Source organism: Centroberyx affinis, unplaced genomic scaffold, assembly GCF_046629955.1.
Source record: "Centroberyx affinis isolate AG114_WGS23_722 - 3 ecotype Tasmania unplaced genomic scaffold, CSIRO-AGI_Caff_v1 ptg002873l_1, whole genome shotgun sequence".
Lineage (NCBI taxonomy): Eukaryota > Metazoa > Chordata > Actinopteri > Beryciformes > Berycidae > Centroberyx > Centroberyx affinis.
The window spans coordinates 34800-54707 of NW_027281006.1; the positions used below are offsets into that span (position 1 = coordinate 34800).

At 41.7% G+C, this 19908-nt stretch overlaps 1 protein-coding gene across 1 annotated transcript; it reads left to right on the plus strand.

The window, feature by feature from the left end:
- The first annotated feature begins 2904 nt into the window (after positions 1 to 2904).
- kifc1 (kinesin family member C1) lies at positions 2905 to 16128 on the plus strand. The gene is made up of 18 exons (XM_071536451.1): positions 2905 to 2938; positions 3212 to 3234; positions 3624 to 3710; positions 4501 to 4600; positions 5010 to 5063; positions 5618 to 5692; positions 6395 to 6593; positions 6857 to 7022; positions 7622 to 7789; positions 7955 to 8068; positions 8708 to 8794; positions 10068 to 10265; positions 11532 to 11696; positions 12568 to 12706; positions 13092 to 13231; positions 14051 to 14124; positions 14396 to 14471; positions 14946 to 16128. Exons 2-18 carry the CDS (start codon positions 3223 to 3225, stop codon positions 14988 to 14990), a joined length of 1899 nt encoding a protein of 632 aa, XP_071392552.1. The 5' UTR covers positions 2905 to 2938; positions 3212 to 3222; the 3' UTR covers positions 14991 to 16128.
- Positions 16129 to 19908: the final 3780 nt, after the last annotated feature.

A 19908-nucleotide genomic window follows, 5' to 3' on the forward strand; every position in this document is an offset into this window, starting at 1 on the left:
AAGAAACTGTTCTTATGTCTGGTTGTTTTGGTGTACAGTGTCCTGTAGCGCCTACCAGAGGGGAGGAGTTGGAACAGGTTGTGTCCAGGGTGTGATGGGTCTGCAGTGGGATCTTTCCTGCCCGTTTCCTGACTCTGGAGATGTATAAGTCCTGAATGGAGGGCAGGTTGGCACCAATGATTTTTTTCTGCAGTCCTGACTGTCCTTTGGAGTCTGTTCCTGTCCTGTTTGGTGGCTGATCCAAACCAGACAGTGATGGATGTGCAGAGAACAGACTGGATTATTGCAGAGTAGAACTGGATCAGCAGCTCCTGAGGCAGGTTGAGCTGGCGTAGGAAGTTCATCCTCTGCTGGGCCTTTTTGATGAGTGTGTCTATGTTGGACGCCCACTTTAGGTCCTGGGAGATTGTGGATCCCAGAAACCTGAAGGTTTCCACAGCAGACACGGTGCTGTTGAGTATGGTGAGGGGGGGGCAGTGTTGGGGGGCTCCTCCTGAAGTCCACTGTCATCTCCACAGTTTTTAGCTTGTTCAGCTCCAGGTTGTTATGACCACACCAGAGGGCCAGCTGTATGCAGACTCGTCACCGTCTCGGATGAGGCCGATGACTGTGTCATCTGCAAACTTCAGGAGTTTGACAGATGGGTCTCCTGAGGTGCAGTTGTTTGTGTAGAGGGAGAAGAGCAGAGGGGACAGCACACATCCCTGGGGGGCGCCAGTGCTGATTGTCCAGGTGCTGGATGTGATTTTCCCCAGCCTCACCTGCTGCCTCCTGTCTGTCAGGAAGTCCGTGATCCACTGACAGGTGGAGGCTGGCACAGCGAGCTGGGTGAGTTTGGAGCGGAGGATTTCTGGGATGATGGTGTTGAACGCCGAGCTGAAGTCCACAAACAGGGTCCTTGCGTATGTCCCTGGGGAGTCGAGGTGTTGCAGGATGTAGTGCAGTCCTGTGTTGACTGCATCATCCACCGACCTGTTTGCCCGGTAGGTAAACTGCAGGGGGTCCAGCAGGCGGCCTGTGATGTCTTTCAGGTGGGCCAACACCAGTCCCTCGAAGGATTTCATGACCACAGATGTCAGGGCGACAGGCCTGTAGTCATTTAATCCTGTGATGGAGGGTTTCTTGGGGACCGGGATGATTGTGGAGCGTTTGAAGCAGGAGGGGACTTCACACAGCTCCAGTGATCTGTTGAAGATCCGTGTAAAGATGGGGGCTAGCTGGTCAGCAAAGACTTTCAGGCAGGAGGGTGACACGCCGTCTGGGCCTGGTGCCTTCCTGGTCTTCTGTCCCTGAAAGAGCCTACTCACATCCTCTTCACAGATCCTGAGTGCAGGTAAGTGGGGAGGGGTGAGGGGGTGGCAGGGGGTGCAGATGGTTGATTGATGTGGGTGGAGTGGGTGTGAATGTGGGCTTATCAAACCTGCAGTAAGACACATTCAGGTCGTCGGCCAGTTGAAGGTTCTCGCCAGTGTGGGGGGATGGTCTCCTGTACTTGGTGATTTCCTGCAGGCCTCTCCACACTGATGCCTGTTTTCCAGCTTTTCAGTGTAGCACCTCTTTGCTACTCTGGTCTCTTTCATCAGTGTGTTTCTGACCTGGTTGTACAGGATTCTGTACCCACTTCTGTAGGCCTCCTCCTTGGCCTGGTGAAGCTGCCTGAGTTTTGCAGTAAACCAGGGTTTGTTGTTATTGTATGTGCAGAAGGTTTTAGTCGGCACACACGTCCTCACAAAAACTGATGTAAGATGTCACAGTGTCAGTGTGAGATATAGACATATTTCAGATTTTTTAGCAGCAGCCTAAAAAACGCTCCAATCAGTGCAGTCAAAGCAGGCCTGCAACTCCAGCTTTGCCTCGTAGGTCCATCTCCTCACAGTCTTGACCACAGGCTTAGTAAATAAGTAAAGTTTATTTCTAGAGCACATTTAAACACAGCTTGAGCTGACCAAAGTGCTGTACAAAAGAACATTAAAATACAAAGTAAAAGTAAAACACAAGGAGAAACATACCAACGACAACAATAAGCAACAACAAGGGACAGTTATAGACATGACAACAGATTAAAAGATTAGTGGGCCAAAAAGGCCAGAGAATAAAAATGTGGCTTAGCAGATTTTACTTTCTGCCTGTAAGTGAAGATACAGGCAGAAACTCAAATCTGCTAAGCCTGTGGTCAAGACTGTGAGGAGATGGACCAACGTCAAACTGTCTTTTGACTTAAGGCCAAAACAAAAATATTCGTGTCTTGAGGAATTAATGCACAATTTACAGTGATTTTATAAAGAGATAACGTTAGTAGCCCATTCTTTAACAGACTCAGAAAGGAATCAAAATTTGACAAGAAATGTAGGTATTGTATTTCAGCTGACGCTCTCATCCACAGCCACGTACAAAACAACTAATCTATTAAGTTTTTTTTTTCTTTGTTATTATGTTTAATTGTACTGTTATCTGTTATCACTTTATCCTTAATTTCACTCATTCGTATATCTGCTTAGCTTGCTTGATTGTTTTTATATCCTAAGTTGACTGTACTTTTTTATTGTATGTCTGTATTGTATTTCTATGTTCAGGACCCCAGGAAGACTAGAGGCACATCCATGTGCTTCTAATGGGGATCCTTAAATAAACATAAACATAAGCGACGTACAAAACAAAATATGAATGCCACGCCGCCGACCCAAGGAGGTTTTGGTTCGCTCGTCAATTCATCGACCGTTTTTTCACCATTGCACTGGCAACCGAGTGAGCATCGTAAATCCCGCCCAAGCGGCACACTCTGCACGACACAACAAGCACGCATAAACACGGAGGTGGGATTTATGCTGGCTCAACCAATCACAGCAGCGCGTGTGAAGCGCCCACCAAAACAGTTAAATTTCAAATTCAAACGACTGGAGACGGTGGACAAGAGAGCTAGCGACCAACATCAACCAAGGTAAATCTTTAAATACATTAACTATTTTGTTGATCTGATTTGGAAATTACGAAACTCATCCAATACGTTACGGAAATTTCTCTTCTCGTGTCGCGAAAACCTAGCTAACTATGTTATTTTTCTACAATACAGCGTTAACTACCCAGCGCTAACGTTAGATGATCTTTGCGAGAAATGATTATCCTTTACTTGGCTAACAGTTAGCCAGCTTGTCCCTAATGGAAACTAACACTTTCCTAACCAAACTGTTTTCTGTCATTGGTCTTATTTCAGGAAAAAGCGCAATGAGTAAAGAGGTGAGTCCTGACCTGCACACAACTACTGACCACACAACTACTGACCACACAAGCAGACACTGACCACACGATCATGTTTGTTACTGTTGCTAGAAGCAACATAGTTAGCTAATTCATTCATTCAAGAGCTAACGTTAGCTAGGTTAAGTCATATGATGCCACTAAACCACACCAACAGGAGCTTCTTCATTCTGTTAATCGGAGACATAACGTTAGATTGTGGATTTGTTTCAGGTCTGAGATTTTAACGGTACACATTCATAGATAAAGAACAAGGAACGTTTACCATATTCCTGATGGGGGTTTGTTTGGAAGAGACTCGTTAATGTTTGAGCTGTATTGTTTTCTATGATATATTCTGTTTTGGTCTTACCTGTTTCCCTCAGCAGAGCACCACATCCCGCTTGCCAGTCATGACGAGCAAGAGGGTCCTGACCAGCAGCTCGGAGAGCAATCATGACTTCCAACCTGCTCAGGTTTGTAATAAAAATAATTTATACCTTTTTCCCTTTAGCTAATTTTTTCAATTTACTTGCCCTTCTCTGTCATGCATGGTCATTGTAGGGACAGAAATATTTGCTACATCTATTGCAAGGGTGCTGTCACTCTGAGCCTTGCACTCTACTATTGGTTTCTTGAAATGCTGGTGATCTGGCAACTGAAGTTTTATTCTACTGTGTTGCACCAAGCTCCACTGGATACAAACATCAGCTAATTGCCAAAAATGTAAATGCATTTAACACTGTACTGTTATGTACGGTTAGGTAGCTCAGCAGGGACAGAGGACAAGCCTGTGCTCTCCTGACTGCTTGGTATCTAGTGCATTAATTCTGGCACAATTTAGTGAGCATCCAGTTCTATCATTTTGCTGACTGAGTTGTCAGTAAAACTATCTCAGTTCTTTTTGTTACAGTTTATTGCTCTTTCTGAAGATTATTATTTTTTAGACGTTATTTTATCAGGTTGTACAGAGTGGAGAGTGACAGTTATGATGGGGTAAAGATGGTATAACAAGCGACAAAGTTCAGTCAGATTGAAATGTCGAATAATGTTAAGTATGTGGCAAGCCAATAAGGGGTGCAAGGGTCAAAGCCACAGAGCCCAGGCAACAGATGTGACAAATATTCTTTCAGTCCCTAAAATCATCATGTGCTGTAGAGCTGTGCCAGGTAAAGAAATGAGTGTCAAGGAGAGTTTAGTGTTAAAACCCAATGACTCAAGCCATTGTTGCCATGGTTTAAGATGGTGTTCTTGTTGTTTCTGCAGAAGAAGATGCGCAAGGACTCAGAGCCGGTCAAGCCAAAGGCAGCAGCAACCGTTATCGGCAGCAGGAGGCCTCCTGTTGCAACCACTAGGGCACCTGTTTGTAAGTTACCAACTCAAACTTGAATTTCAGAATCACTTTATTTGCCACGGTCAGAAAATGTACAGGCAGTTTTCTTGCCGGAATTTACGCAGAGATATCGACAACATGCACAGTAAATATTGATTGCATAATGCGGGGACAGGACCTCACACATGGTGCAAGGGGACGGTTTCTCCAGCTGTTTATCTCTGCCCTTTAACTTACCCACTCAAAGTATTTCTGGATGCACAGAGAAAGGATATGAAAGAAATTGAGGCGAGGCTTGGGGGGATTAAGTCTTGCTGTGTGTAATCAAACAAGTTTTCAGCTCTTCTGATTTCCAGTGCAGTCAATGTTTTTACCGTAAAATTCCTCTGTCTTGATTGGATACATAACAAAATCTTCCTCTCACTCGTCATTCCTCTCACAGCTAAGCCGGTCCGAGTTGCGGGAGCTGCCACTGTTGCTGTCGGTCCTTCCAGAGGTGAGATGAACTGACCATCACAGTTTAACGGCTGACAATATATTATTATATTAATATCGGTACTCAGTGTTCTAAATTAACATTATGGCTCACCTTCCAGGGGCTGGTAATTTACCTGCCAAGAATAAATTTAAAGACAGAAAAATTATATGCATTTTTCATGGAAACATGCTGTGCTGCCTATTAACAGTGCCATTTCGTGCATCAGTTATTATGTGTTAATGAAAACTAGCTCACTCACTTATTCGTAGATCAAGTTTGTTATACTTGATGAAATGCAGCAGAATTCAAATTATAAGAAAGCCTTTGAAGTATAGTTTCAAAGTTTTAGAATAGACAAAGACTTTATTTAACTGAGACATTCAAATGTTATCGTCTCAAAAAATTACCGGCCAGTGTGGCAGGTGACCCTGATCTATTTATCTGCCAAAAATTTTTATTTGCATTTGCCGCTTGGCAGGTGGTAATTTCGGACCCTGGCTGTACTTAAGAGTAGTGTTAATTTATAATTTGCCAGACACCTCTTAATCTTGATGTTTATATATGTCCCTCAGGTGTCCTGAAACAGACTATTGCTTCGACTGCACCAAAGGGAGGCGCTGTGAAATCTACTACTGGCCCAAAAGGAGGTAAGAAATCTGTTTCCACTGTGGTTCCCATGTTCACCAGATTAACCTCTACTGAATTACATGTATAACCTCTTGTCCGTGGTCACGCTCAAGGCTGTGTTATGAGGTGAACCAGCGCTCGCTTACGCAACCAGCCCCTCTGACAAATAACAATCCATCGTTTGGAGGTTTTATTTGGTGCAAGATATCAAAAATCTATAAATTTTGGCATTTACCAGCCACTGTGGCTGGAGGACAAAAAGTTAAGTTTCCTTTTTCATGTGTCTGTATGGGATTGATCATAAGTAAACAAAAAAAATCTAACTAAAGAGACTGGGAGTGGCTTAGATGCAAAAGGTGAAATTCCAGCAACGTATTTCAAGTTTAGCACTGTTCCTCAGGCAGCATTGCATATAGCGGCATGTATTATATAAGCATATCATAGTTTCGTGCGCTTTTGTTGATTTGCACTCATTCAGCTGGAATAAATGTTTGCCTTTTTGCATATAAGGTGTTTCCAATCTCTTTATGATGTTAATTTTGGGCTGTTATTGGAAGCCCATTCCTCGCAGTTTGGTCTAAATTAAGTACATAATCCTGGCAAAAGTTGCAAAGGGTTGTGCTCAGTGACATGCTGAAAGGCAGATTGCAGGAAGGTCTGAACTGCTGTAAATCAAACTATGACATCTAATGTCAAATGGTTGATGGTGATGTTATCCACAGGTGGAGGCGGGGCTTCCCGGCGGCCTGCCTGGGACCTGAAGGGCAAGGTCAGCGACATGGAGGGCAAGATCCATAATTACCAGACTAAGTTCAAATCAGTCAACCAGGAGAATGAAGTGTTGAGGGGCTCGATGGCCCAAAGCCAAATGAAAAAGGCTGAGATGGAGAGGGAGCTTGAGAGGCAGAGGGACCAGATCAGGTACCATAGCTGAACAATATCACAGTTTGATCATTTTGATAGATACTGCAGTTATGATGTGGCTTGCAATATCGTTTTAAAGTTGAAATGTGCCTAATCTTTGGCACAACCTGCTTGAGGAAATAGAATTGTCAGACTGTGTATCTCACTTTTTGTAAACTTGCATATAATTGATAACATGTTGTTGCTTTCATTATACTGTGCTGGTGTTAATTTGTTTGCTGGGAGTACATACTGTATGTGCTATCCTTTTGTGGCTTTAGTGAGTACGAGGAGGAGCTGCAGGCTCTGTCAGGAGTCAGGGAGGAATTGGAGAACGTCACCACTGACAAGAATGTCCTCCAGAGGGATCTGTCCAACCTACAAGACAAATACAAGGTCATGGAGACCCTCCGAGACAGCCAGGAGATAGAGCTCCAAACTCTCAAGGTATAAAGTCAGCAGTCGGACAGCAGCTAAATAATGGTAAATTTTGTCATGTAACATGCCATGTGGTGGACACTTACATTACCAACACCTAACCCTAACAGTGTTAGTGCCATACTCTACCCGTTGAGGTATATAGGACCATTATTATCTGTTCTAGCAGACAGTTGGGCAGGTAACAACGAGTCTCTTTTGGAAACCCCCCAGTTTCTATTCTGTTGGATGTGCTATAAATAGAGGGTCCTGTTGCAACACACATTTAAACATTTCCATGGTGTGGAAACGTATTGAGTTAGTTTGATAATGTCCAGGTGTTAAAACATTAAATACACATGCTGTTGTGTAGTTGTAGACCCATTTTCATTGCACATTGTGTTATCTGATTTTGTGAAGAATAATTATCAGCTAATAAGTGATATGGCCATGTTAATAGTCCTATTGCCCAGATGCTTATTGTGTTGTGAACATTTACCAAATTCATCAAATCCATTCAAGAAATGAGTGAAATTTTGAAACAGAACATATTTTACAGTGCTGGATTTGGTAAAAGCCAAATGTTTCATCTGGGGTTTTTTTTCTTTCCCTTTTCCTCTCCACTCCAGATGAAGCTATCAGTGCAGGAGTCGACTCTGGCCCGCCTGCAGACCACCCTCACAGACACGGAGGAGGAGGTCCGGTCTCTCAAGGAAACCGTGGCCCACCAGAAGGACGAACTGCATGCCGGCGAGATGGAGCGCCGACAGCTCCACAATACCATCCAGGAGCTCAAGGCAAGTTGCCATGTCTAGTTTTGAGTTTCAAGACCCTAAGGCCCCTTAAATTAACCCATCTACATTATTTTAATTGTATGATTTTGTCTGTATAGTCCACATTCATTTTTGAAGAGATGCTGCTCTCTTTTTGGTCTGTCCATCATACTGTTATTCCCCCTACAGGGCAACATCAGGGTCTTTTGTAGAGTGCGCCCCCTGGTGGGTGGTGGCCTCAGCCAACACATCCAGCTCCCTGCCAGTGATAACAAGACGCTGACCCTGGCCAAGACTGAGGAGGTGAGAACCTCGCCAGCATCCCAGACCTCCCCAAGGCTTGTTTGCAGAGCAGGAAACAGTTTTTTTCCCCTGCAGGCCACAGTTAATACAGACACGGCTAACACATTCCAAGTCTTCCCTGCCACATTGACTGTTATAGGAGCCAATTGATTTTTTAGGATAGAGAAATACCTCCTAAAATGATGGATTACCTGTCAAATTGGCCACACAGCAAAATAAATTACAACCATTTGGTAACTGGTGTTCATTTCCCTTCCTGCTCCTTTGCATTAACAAGGAATGTGAATTTTGTTTAAAAAAAAAAAAAGTAACCACATATATTTATTTTGATACTCTTAGTTTAATCCCCTCAAATGCTTGTTTTTGGCTTCACATTTTTGCATTAAGGAGGTTGGCAGGGTGGCCTGGCAGTTAGAGAGACCATAATAAACCTGGAAGGTCAGAGATTTGATTCCCATAAGAGCCAATGTGTCCTTCCCTGTCAAGTGTCTTTGAGTGAGACACAGATCCTCCCCACCTGAACTATCAAGTAATCAAATTAATGGCTGAAAGGAGTGACCTTTTGTTTCTTTCAAAGAATTGCCTAAGCATATCATGAACTAAAAAACTAAATCCATCCTCTCTCTTTCTGCCTCTCAGTCTCATACTGGCCGAACTGGAGACACACAGAAGAATTACAACTTCAGTTTTGACCGGGTGTTCGGCCCCCGTGCTTCCCAGCAGGAGGTACACACACACACACACACACACACACACTTTGTCTTTAAAGGATAAGGCTGGTGTTTTTTAATGCATTGCCTACCGTCAACAAATCGTATGAAAATAACTAAATCAGCAATGATTTTGCTTTGCCAACAAGTCTCGTCCATGTAGCCGGTGCCCAATGAAGCCATGTCCCAGCAGCCATGGAACTCCATTGTATTAAAAAAAAGGATTAAAAACATGTCAAAGAGCAATGGCGTTGCTCTGGGCAACATATTTCATCATTGCGATGCACCGGGCCGGCCGACTTTTTCCTCAAACAACTTAATAAGCCGGCTGTAAACACGATTGCGATCTCAGGAAAGTAGTTCCGTAGCACCGAAAATAGTCCCCGGCGTAATGAAGAATTTGTTCCCAATTTAATTTGATAATAACTACAACAGTCTGACTTTTCGTGGTAACAGTTAGCGATTTTTACAATTGAAACTATGTCATTGTGAGCTGTATTTCAAGGTTTTTAGCTTACAATTGGAGCCAGTGCTTCCAGGTTGACGGCTAAAAATGGTACGTGGGAAGTCAGAAAGTAATGGGAGTAGAGCAAACGCATTGTTGATTTTGTTATTTTCATAGGATTTGTTGACGGTAAGCAATGCATTAAAAAACGCCAGCCTTATCCTTTAAAACTGTCCTCTCAATAGGTGTGGAGTAGTCAGTGTTTACCTGGCTCAGGGCTGGGTTCACATCACTTTCTGTCATTTCAGCAATGGGATTTTCTTAAATTCAAATATGGAAAAATTTGGTATGGTAAAGTTGTCTTATCCACGATTCTGAAGAAGGCCATGGGGCTGAAACATACAGTAAAGCTACCAAGGAGCAAGAACTTCAGTGCTTAGACTCTTTCTCTTTACTACTTATTTCTGTCCTGCACCCAGTATGAAAGTATTTTTGGATGCAGGGGTTCCGCTTTTTTATTGCTACCAGATAAACTGCAATTTTGTACAATTGACCTGTAACTCTGCTGTTGATGTACGTGCTGATAAGAACCTCCTGCCTGCACATTCAATGTAAGATGCTCTGGATAAGACCAAATTGTAAATGGGTACGGTTGCAAAGATATCTTGGACTGATATGTGGAAAGAGCCGTTCCAATTGTCACTTTGAGTATTTTACCAGCCAATTATGTTTTTGTTTTTTGTAATGGAACAAGACAGCTGAACGATGACTTGTTACCTGCCACAGTGGGCGGCAGCGTAGTCAAACTGTCTTTCCGCAATTAAAACTTCCAACATGTTCTCAGGTTTTCGAGGAGATCTCCCTGCTGGTGCAGTCTGCACTGGACGGCTACAACGTCTGCTGCTTCGCTTATGGCCAGACGGGAAGCGGCAAAACGTTCACTATGGAGGGGGACGATATGGAAGAGGTCAGGGGGGTCATTCCCAGAGCCGTACAGCAGATCTTCCGGGCCGCTGAGAAACTGGGAGAGCAGGGCTGGCAGGTTGGTTATATGCTCAGTGTGGGTACTATAGGGAAGTAGGTAGACAGAGGTGGCTAGAGAATGCTACTAAGTATACCAGGGTGTTTGCAGATACTGGGAAAAGTCTTAAATTGTTTTATATTAGCTAAATTCAAGGCCTTCATACAGTTAATTAAACAGTTTTAGGTCTTAAATTCAGGGTGCATTCACACAGAACGCGGAACGGCCCCGAAGCGGAGGCTGCTTCCTTTCAGCGCCCATGTTACTGGGTCAGGTCGTTCACACTGGACGCAGAGCGGAGCGTCAGTTTCAGCGTCTGGTCTATTTTCTCTGCGTGCACGAATTTCACAGGAAAACACCATAGAAAACACTATTGATGGTCATATCTCCATTATATCACCACAGAAGCACAAATATATTAAATTATCAACTTACCAGGGTCTTCACTGTTGTTGCTGAATCCATCTGCACTGATACAAGTTTTAAATGCAATACATTGTAGGATGATTATCTATCTGGTTTTGAATTATCACTTGCCTTTTGAAAATTGCGACTGTTATGGAATTACCACAAAAGTAAACGAGGATACATTTAGGCCTATATGTCATTATTTAAAGAGAGAGAGAGGGGGAGAGAGAGATATCTAGGTCCCCTAGGCTTTCCTAATTATTGCCTGATCACAAGTCACGACTCTTGCTGAGAAAACAAATAAACATCACAGCTTTGATATGAGGGAGTTTGTGAAGAAAGTGAAGAATATGGAAGATATAAAGTTCATCCCTGATGTGGAAAAGTACAGTGAGCTGTAAGCATTGTTTCTACAAGGACAGCAGTGAACAGATGAAGCTTTGTTGGCTATTGGAACACAATGTAAGCAGCCTACAGCCTGTTTCCACGGGGTTTTCTCCTCCTGTAGACCAGGAGAGCCGCTGGCCGGTGCGGAGAAATGCGCTTCCTGTGTGAATGACCCAACTGCGACTCGCGCGTGAAATCGCGGTACTTGGACGCTACGCGTCCTGTGTGAACAAGGCGTTAGAGATCTTAAAAAATGTTACATTTGTTTGGTTGATTTCGCACTAAAAAAAAAACACCTAACCTGTCTTGTAGATTTATGCCCTACAGATAAGTCCTACAGATTTCTGTTGCAAAATTAATCCTCTATGCATTCAGGCAACATGGCATACACTTTGTTTGCATCTGTAGAGGAGGTATGGGTAAGGGTAAAGAAAAGGGGGGTAAAAACAAACATTTTTGTTACTTCCTGACCTTGTCTCTATTTTATCTCAGTTCACCTTCACAGCGAGCTTTGTGGAGATCTATAATGAGACCCTGCGGGACCTCCTGTACACTGGCAAGGCCAACAAAAGGCCGGAGCATGAGATCCGCAAGTTGGCCAACAATGACGTGACGGTCACCAACCTCACCTACCAGAAGGTCACCTGTGAGGATCAGGTACTGCAGATACCTCAGTGTTTTATTTAAGGTTGCACAGTTTATTATGTATCAACATATATTATGTTGTAGGTTCCACAATTGATGATTGGACAATTCGGCCATATAGAAACATCAAATGTCATTTTATTTGATTTGGAGCTGCATCTGTAGTTGAAAGTGGTCCAGATGTTGATGTGGTTATGAGCAAAAAAGTGCAATGAAAGAACTGTGTTCTCCAAGTCATCAAGATTAATGATCGTGATCACAGTATCTAGGAAAAATTGTCTGGATTACCATTTAGACATAATTGTGCAGTCTATTCATGCTGTATGTTCACACTGTAGCAGCCACATCTATATGCTGCTGTGGAGTAGTAGGTGATTGGGTGAAGCTGCCCAGTAATTCAGCTGCAGCCCAAAGTCTGCACTGACAGATGAGGAAACGGTGCAATTTTGGTCAACAGTGACTGACATTTCTCTGCTAGTAGAAAATAAGTGAACTTCTAGCAACTATTTTCTTGAGTCGCTTGGGGTGTGTACATATAGAGATAACTTTTACCATAGAATGAGCCTACAATTATTGTGTCTTTGTCTTTGTTTGTATTGTGTGTTTGATCTTTGTTTTCTGTTTTAAAAAAAATTGTAAATCCATATTAAAGATTTGACTCTTTGACATTAGAGTTGGGGTAATTCACTTTTAAATCAATTCAAAATGTAAATATAATTGCCATTCTTCTGCCAATAATAGGACATCCATTCTTGACAGTTTCTGAATAGGTTCCATCTGCCTTCCATTTTGAAGCCGATGCATCTAAAGGTCAGGCTGAAACTGGTCATTTCAGCCACTCACATTAAACTCCCTCTCCTGTTTCTCCTCCTCTCTCTGCCAGGTTCTCGGCTTGATCGCCTTGGCCAATCAGAATCGCTCCACAGCTCAGACCAACCTCAACGACCGCTCCTCTCGCTCCCACTCAGTCTTCCAGCTGGACATAGAGGGTGCGAACACCGGCAGGGGCGTCAATTGCAAGTGTGAGTATGATCCCATGTGCTCAGCGGGTATACAGCAACTTCATTCCCAGGGTACAGTAAGACCATTGAAGAAAAGCTCCAAATGGAATATGCAAGTATCAGGAATTCACTGGCTTCACTTCACGTGTATTTAGAAGGAATACCTTCAATTTAGGTGCAGAATATTTCACTGGCTGTAATTTTTGGATTTGAGTGGAACAATTTTGAAGTTAAATAGTTTGGAAGAAAAATGTTCTGTTGTCCACGACTGCTGCAATTTCTTCATATGTGATATGTTCTCTCTTTATGTTTTCAAGTTTTTTTTTTATGCACATAACTCATTTCTAATGAATGTTTTTGTTTTTCCCCTTTTGTCCCTTGTTATTTTCTGCTTTTGTGTGCACAGCCACTCTGTGCCTGGTGGACCTGGCCGGCAGTGAGCGGATGCTGAAGAGTCAGTCACAGGGCGAACGTTTCAAAGAGATGACGGCCATCAACGGCTCCCTCTCCAACCTGGGCATCGTCATCACCGCCCTGGCCAACAAGGTCTGTCAGCAGGAGCCTAGATGAAAACTACTAAACTGACTCCAGGGTGTCTGCAGGTTCTGGCAGAGTATTTCAAATGTCTCAGATTTGATTATCTAAATTTGAGGCCTTAAAAGTCCTTGAGTACTTGGCCTTTTATATTTTGGTGTATTTGGTGCACAGTTTTTCTGGTGAGAAATTGGCCCAGTCACCAAGACCCTTAGTCTCATTCAATTGCAGGGTTTTTTCATCTTCCCCCATTCATTTCAGTGGTGAAATCAGTCTCCTATTTCATTCTCACTGGTATTAAAAAGGTCTCAACTTGCAGACACCCTGTACTCTGGGCTGGGTTTCTCCATACAGCGTTTCCTCCTTTATTCATTCTCCACCACAGCAAATACACAACCAGCGCTTACAGGCAAAATGGGGAAATTAAAATAATACTATAGCCATATTTTTTTCTAAGTGTTTTCTTAATATTAGGAATTAACGCTATTAAGATGAAGCATCCAAAGAAATATATTTTTAGCACTGCTACCCGCAGTAGAACCATAATTGGGACCATAAAAAGAACAGATGTGGAACCAAAAGTGAAATTGCCCACAAGCACCACTTCTGTGTAAAATCAAAGAATGAACACTGCAATAGTTTCTGTAGCACCGGATACCCGATTGGCTCGGTTTTGCGGTGCATAGTCTCTCTTCATGGCTTAGATATGGGATCTGCTTACACCCTGGGTTTGGGCTCGCAAAAGGCTACACTTCTCAGGTCAGTTCATGTTTGGACAGAAATGATTTGGGTTTTGGCGAGATGTAAATGGTTCTTGTGTTTGTGTTGCAGGAGAGCTACATTCCATACAGGAACTCCAAGCTCACCTACCTTCTGCAGAGCTGCTTGGGAGGCAACAGCAAAACGTGAGTTCAGCAGCAGCAAGTAACGTACTGGTGGCCAATTCCATACACCCTTGGCCAAATCCAACAGACACTCTCTTTGATATTATATTATATTTAATTTTTAGTTTCATGAATACGTATAATTCCCCACCCAGTTTGAGTTACTTATAATTGTTTAAGTGTATAAGAACAAAACCTGTGCCTTACTTAAATTAACTAATTTATGTGGGAGGAGACTGCTAATATTGTGTTGTTGTTGTTGTTTATTTCTGTGTTGTCTTTCTCGCCCCAGCCTGATGTTTGTGAACATCGCCCCAGAGCCAGACAGTTTTGGGGAAACTCTCAACTCCTTGAGATTCGCCAGCAAGGTCAGTAGCCTCCTAGATAATTTATTTGTCCTTTCTTGCTTACTTGGATACTTGGAATGAGGGTTTGGGGAGGAGAAGTCACCTGACCATTTTGTTGTTTTATGATTTATTTTTCTCATTCCTATGGATAACTGGCCAAACATAGATAATGTGACGTCACATCGAGATAATACCTTTTAATTGAAATTACAAGTTACAAGTACACCTGCTCTCTGGGGGTTGTCGCAAGATTTTCTGGGAAATGTAGGAAATCACTAACTGAAGTATGAGTAGATTAGGCAGGTTTAGGGAAAGGGGGTATAGCAGAAAAGTTAATTAAGACACTTCGTTACAAAATAATGCTGGAATGCACTGAACATCACAGACTGATGATATATAACAGTGTTAAGAGGATCCAAGGGTGGATTCTCCCTGTAGTTCTAAGTGGGTTAGTGCTGCTTTGCCATCTAATGGTTTGTGTTTATTCTGTTGCAGGTGAACGACTGTGTGATTGGGACTGCTACTGCCAACAGGAAGTAGAATTTAAAATCAAGTCCTTACAGCTATGGACATAAATAACGGCTTGCATGAAATTGTGAGTGTAATGGTTTCATGTGCCATTGACCTGGACTAGCATTATGGTGTTTGTCACAGTCTAATGCAAGTACTGAGAACCAAAAACTGAGAGTCTGTGTGAAAACCTCCTTGCTTTGTGATCATTAAGACGGGCTTCTAAAAATACTGATCCTTCCCTTTTTAAATCAAGTGGATTTGTACATATGCACATTTCTATATGTCTTTTTTTTTGTTATTTGTATGTTGCAAAAAGGTTCTTCATTAGTGGGGTAATTCTGTAATCTGTATTCATGTCTCAAGGTCCCATATTATTTTTACTTTTCATGATTTTGTTTTCAAATATCCTATGGCTCATGATACGTACATGTTCATGATGCTTGCAAATAAATGTAGCTTAGTTAAAATGATGATCTGAATGATTCTTGTTTTTCTTGGTGAGAAGCGGCCATTGCTTTAGTGTTTTGCACTCTGTGTCGGCACTGGCCCAACATACTGTAATAAGTAGACTGTGGCTTCTTATATTTCTTCTACCTTCTATTTATTCCAGACAAACTGCTGTTGTTGCTTCCATAAAGATAAAAAAAAAGCATCACTTCCTGTGCAGCAGAGGATTTTCCCCGGGAAAGAGGGACTTTCTCATTTGTTTAGAACAGCAAATGTCAAAGCGTTCATGGACTGTACAGGTTGAATCATTCTTGTGTGATATCAACCAACAGACTTATTTATATTAAAGTTGTGGCTTATTGCATTAAAGTTTAATTTAATTTGTTAAACTGAATTAAGCAAAGCAGAACAGTCACAATACTGGACCCTGATTGGTCAACAACACCAGCTATAATCCAAAGAGCTGGAGGCTTTCCAGTTCAAATGCTGAGAACCGGCCTGATTGGAGGGATTTCAGTGATTCTTTAGTGAGGAGAACCAATCAGGACCAAGTCCAGTGGTGGAGCATTTACAGGATGGTATGAAATTGCCTGGAAAGAAAACAAAAGATTTTTGAAAATGCAATAACTTTAATTACTCCAAAAAAAATAATTTTTAAGAATGTCTTAAACATCTTTGATCATATATGTATATAAATAGAGGAAATATCCTATAATATGGGACCTTTAAAACATTTTTTAAATGTTTTGTTATTTTCATACATGATCATATTTGAATAAATACCATTATTATATATCCAGTCATTTATAAAAAAAAAAAAATAAGATTGATATCACTGAAAACCTTGTTTACTTCTGTCTGACTTTGATAATAACAGCCTTCTAATTGGCTAAAAAATAAAATAAAAAAAAGTTTACGCATAGCACATATTCTCATAGATTTCTGAGTTAATAGAATACTTTAAGGTTGCAAAGAAAAAAAATTAAAGGGATATTTCCAGGTCTTCATCTAATCATTATAGGGAGGTAAAAAATAGGCTTTGTGGTTATTGTTGGGTATTTGTTATTAACACACACACACACACACTCCCTTGCCCACAGACAACACTCCACCTGGGTCTGTGACAAAAATCTGATTTCAATCATTAACACACCTTCAACCTGAGAGGAGGAACTAGTAAATCACCTGCTGTTGTGTTTGACTGGAACAAAACCCTGCAGATTGCTTTTGATGTTTTGAAACTACTGCTTTAAATCCAGTCAAAACGATCCTCTATCAGAGATGTTGATTTTCTACAGTCATGTTGCTGTAAATAAAACTGTATCCTCCTGAGTCAGCTTAAAGGGGTTAAACTTTACTGTCCTGTAAGGGAAACTTGGCATGAAGTAAAAACACATGACATGGCAATAAAAAACAACAACAACCACAGCAAAAAAAAAAAAACATGACATAAAAGCACATAAGTTGCCCCAGCATAAAATGTAGATGATCCCTGTGGGGAAACAGGGGGGACGTTGCAGCAGCAGAGAGAAAAATATAGGACAGGACAGGGGAAATAGGCTACAGCAGTTACAAGGGAACACACTGAGAAATATGGAGGATTTTTATTTTACATTTTTTTTACATTATTTCCATTGCCATTTTCAATTTCATCTTTACAGTTTAAGCTTTCAGTGTGAGCATTTCCATTTAAGCTCTTGCATTTTAAATTTCACTTCTTTCATTGTCACTTTACATTTTGAAATTATCACCTTACATTCTAAATTTGCGTTTTCAATTTCCTTTTTAAGTTTAATTATGGCCTGATTATTCCTAGTAGTGTAGTAATATAATACTCTTTTTAATTTTTATCTCTTTTACTTTTCTATTTGGACTTTTAATTTTAATTATGACCAAAAACATCCTCCACAGAGAATAGCACATCAGATAAATAAGCAAACATACACCAACCCAACACCATCAAGTTGCCTAAAAAGAGTCAAACTAACGTCAAATTGCTGGTTTTCCCATTATTCCCTGCGACCTTTGCCTTATCCTGATCATTTCCCTGCTGTTTTACATCTTATTTAAAACCAAGGTAGAAGATAATCCAGTTTGCACCAGCCGGCTGTACCACAGGAACTTCCCCTCTCACCTCCGGCTCCAGACACACGTGTGACTTTTCTTTTTTTTTTTTTTTTTTTTTTTTTGTCGGCCGAAGTCTGGCTCGTCTGTCTGGATCCCGTTAAAGGCGACGCGTCGCTGTCTGTCTGCAGAGCAAGATGGGAAGCAACGTTTCCAAAAATGCTCCTCAAACTCCAGGGCCGGGGTAGACTGGCAGGACAAACTGCCTTCAGCTGGAAGACGGACTCTGCGTTTGAGGGGTGCAGCGTCAATTAAAACGGTGAGTTTCGTCTCGACAGCTGCTCATTTTGGGGTGTCCAGCCATTTGAGCTAGCTAGCAAGCTAACGTCATATCTGTAACGGTATGATTAGACAAGCTCCGTCGGTTCGCAATGCAAGGACTTCTCTGTCTGGTGACTGGAAGCAGTGGACTCCCCGTGTCAAGGCATTTCCAAAGCAAGGTGAACATGTTTTAAACTGAAAGCACCACAGATCAATTAGTTAGCTTGTGTAGCTTGTCCACTAAAGTGCTTACACTCCAGCTGTCGACTTTAAAATGCAGTAATAACACAGCAACAACATGGTGTTCCCAGTCTCTATTGCATGCATGTGTACGTTTTCTGTTCATTAATGTTATCTTCCCCATAGACAAGGGTCTACATATGTTTTCTTTTCTTTTCCTTTATTATATATATATCAGAAATGCAATAAATTCAAATTTGTCATGCTGACAGTAGTGCACAAACATGTTGCAGGACATACAATAGACACTAAACTACATATAAAACTACAAATGCAGATGCAGCATTTTATCACTGGGCATTCAAATGGAGTGCAGCTGTAACTTAGCTAGTTGTAGTCCAGCAGTGCATATCATAAGATAGTACCCAAAAGGATGAAATGTACAAACTAAATTCTCAGTACTGTGAAGCATGCATATAGTTCCTGCAGCTAAAGTATACAAAGACTTGTGTAGACTTAATGAGTGGTGCAAGATTGATTGTCCCGAAAAGTGATATTTTTTAATCTTGTTCCCACAAGATAATAACTTGTGCGCACAAGATAAGAAAATATCACTTTTCGGGACTTAAGGGGCTCCCTAAGATTGTGCAACATTAGGTAGGATGGACTAGGCAGTAACTGTACTCAGTTCAATAGACTGTGCAAACAGCATAGATAATAATGAACAGGGTGGACTCAACAGCACCAGGAGTTAGACTGTGTGGGTGTCCGGGTTTATTAGAGTCCTAGGTAAAGCTGGTTGAGGAGGCGAGCGGTCCTGGTCTTAATGTCCTCTTACCGTCTTCCAGAGGAAAGTTAAAGGTTACAGATGTGCTTGTACTCAAGATAGTATCCAACTAAATCACAATAATCATCTTAGTTTCTTTTCACTGCATCTCTAAGTCTCTCTTTGAGATTAAATCATGGCCCGCCATAAAATGTTGGTAAATTCCAGATGTGGTAAGCTTTTCTACTCTTATCAGCCATCAGGTAATCAACATCATCTGGAGGTTGTTTTCTATTCTACAAATTATATTTTGGCAGGTGAAAGAGTCATGCTAACTGGTAGATTTTGGAAACCACCAGCCCCTCTGTGTCCAATAGATGAAAACATTATTTTTCTGCTCTGATTATAATAGGCTCCATATTCACCATCTCCTTGCCCCAGTCCCCTTTTCTATTTTTTGAAAATTTTGGGTTCTCTGATATGGTTTCTCCAGTTACCTGATAAGATGTAAAGGGAAAGGAAGTAGGGGATTGTTGCTGGTTCAAATCTCCGGACTGGATAGGTGGGGAAAGTGATGGAGTGCCCCTCTCTCTCTCTCGCTCAGTGGGCAAGAGTAGAGGATTCAGGTTGTACTGGGAAGCTCTCAGAAGTGAAGAAGTGAGATTGTAAGTTGGGCCCAAACAGCCTCAAGATGTCACTGTTTACTCTTTATGTGCATCTTGAGTCCAAACGCAGACAATGATAAACCTTGGAGGTAATCTTGACAGCATACTGTGCAGCAATAAGCAGCTGGTCAGAAATGGGTTCTGCTATCACACTTATAATATAGGTAAAGAAAATGCACTAAAAAGCTCAATTTGATTCTGAAAATCAATCAACTTAGCATTTGGCCTTCTGTCCAAGTGCTATGGACAAAATCCAACTTGTTAGGTTTTATCCAGTGGAAGAAATGCGTAGGTGTTTGTTTGTATTTTCTTTGCCCTCAGAAATAAAGGACTTGAGAGGACTGGATCTTCAGAAGTATATTTTCCATTTTTTAGTTTGTTAGTAGATTTCCCTTAGCCCCAGTATTGTCCCATGTGCGCTTGCACTGCACTTGTGCAGAGAGGCCAATACTGTACTTTGGAAAGTAATATTGCTAATTACAATTTGCCAGATAAAATCAGA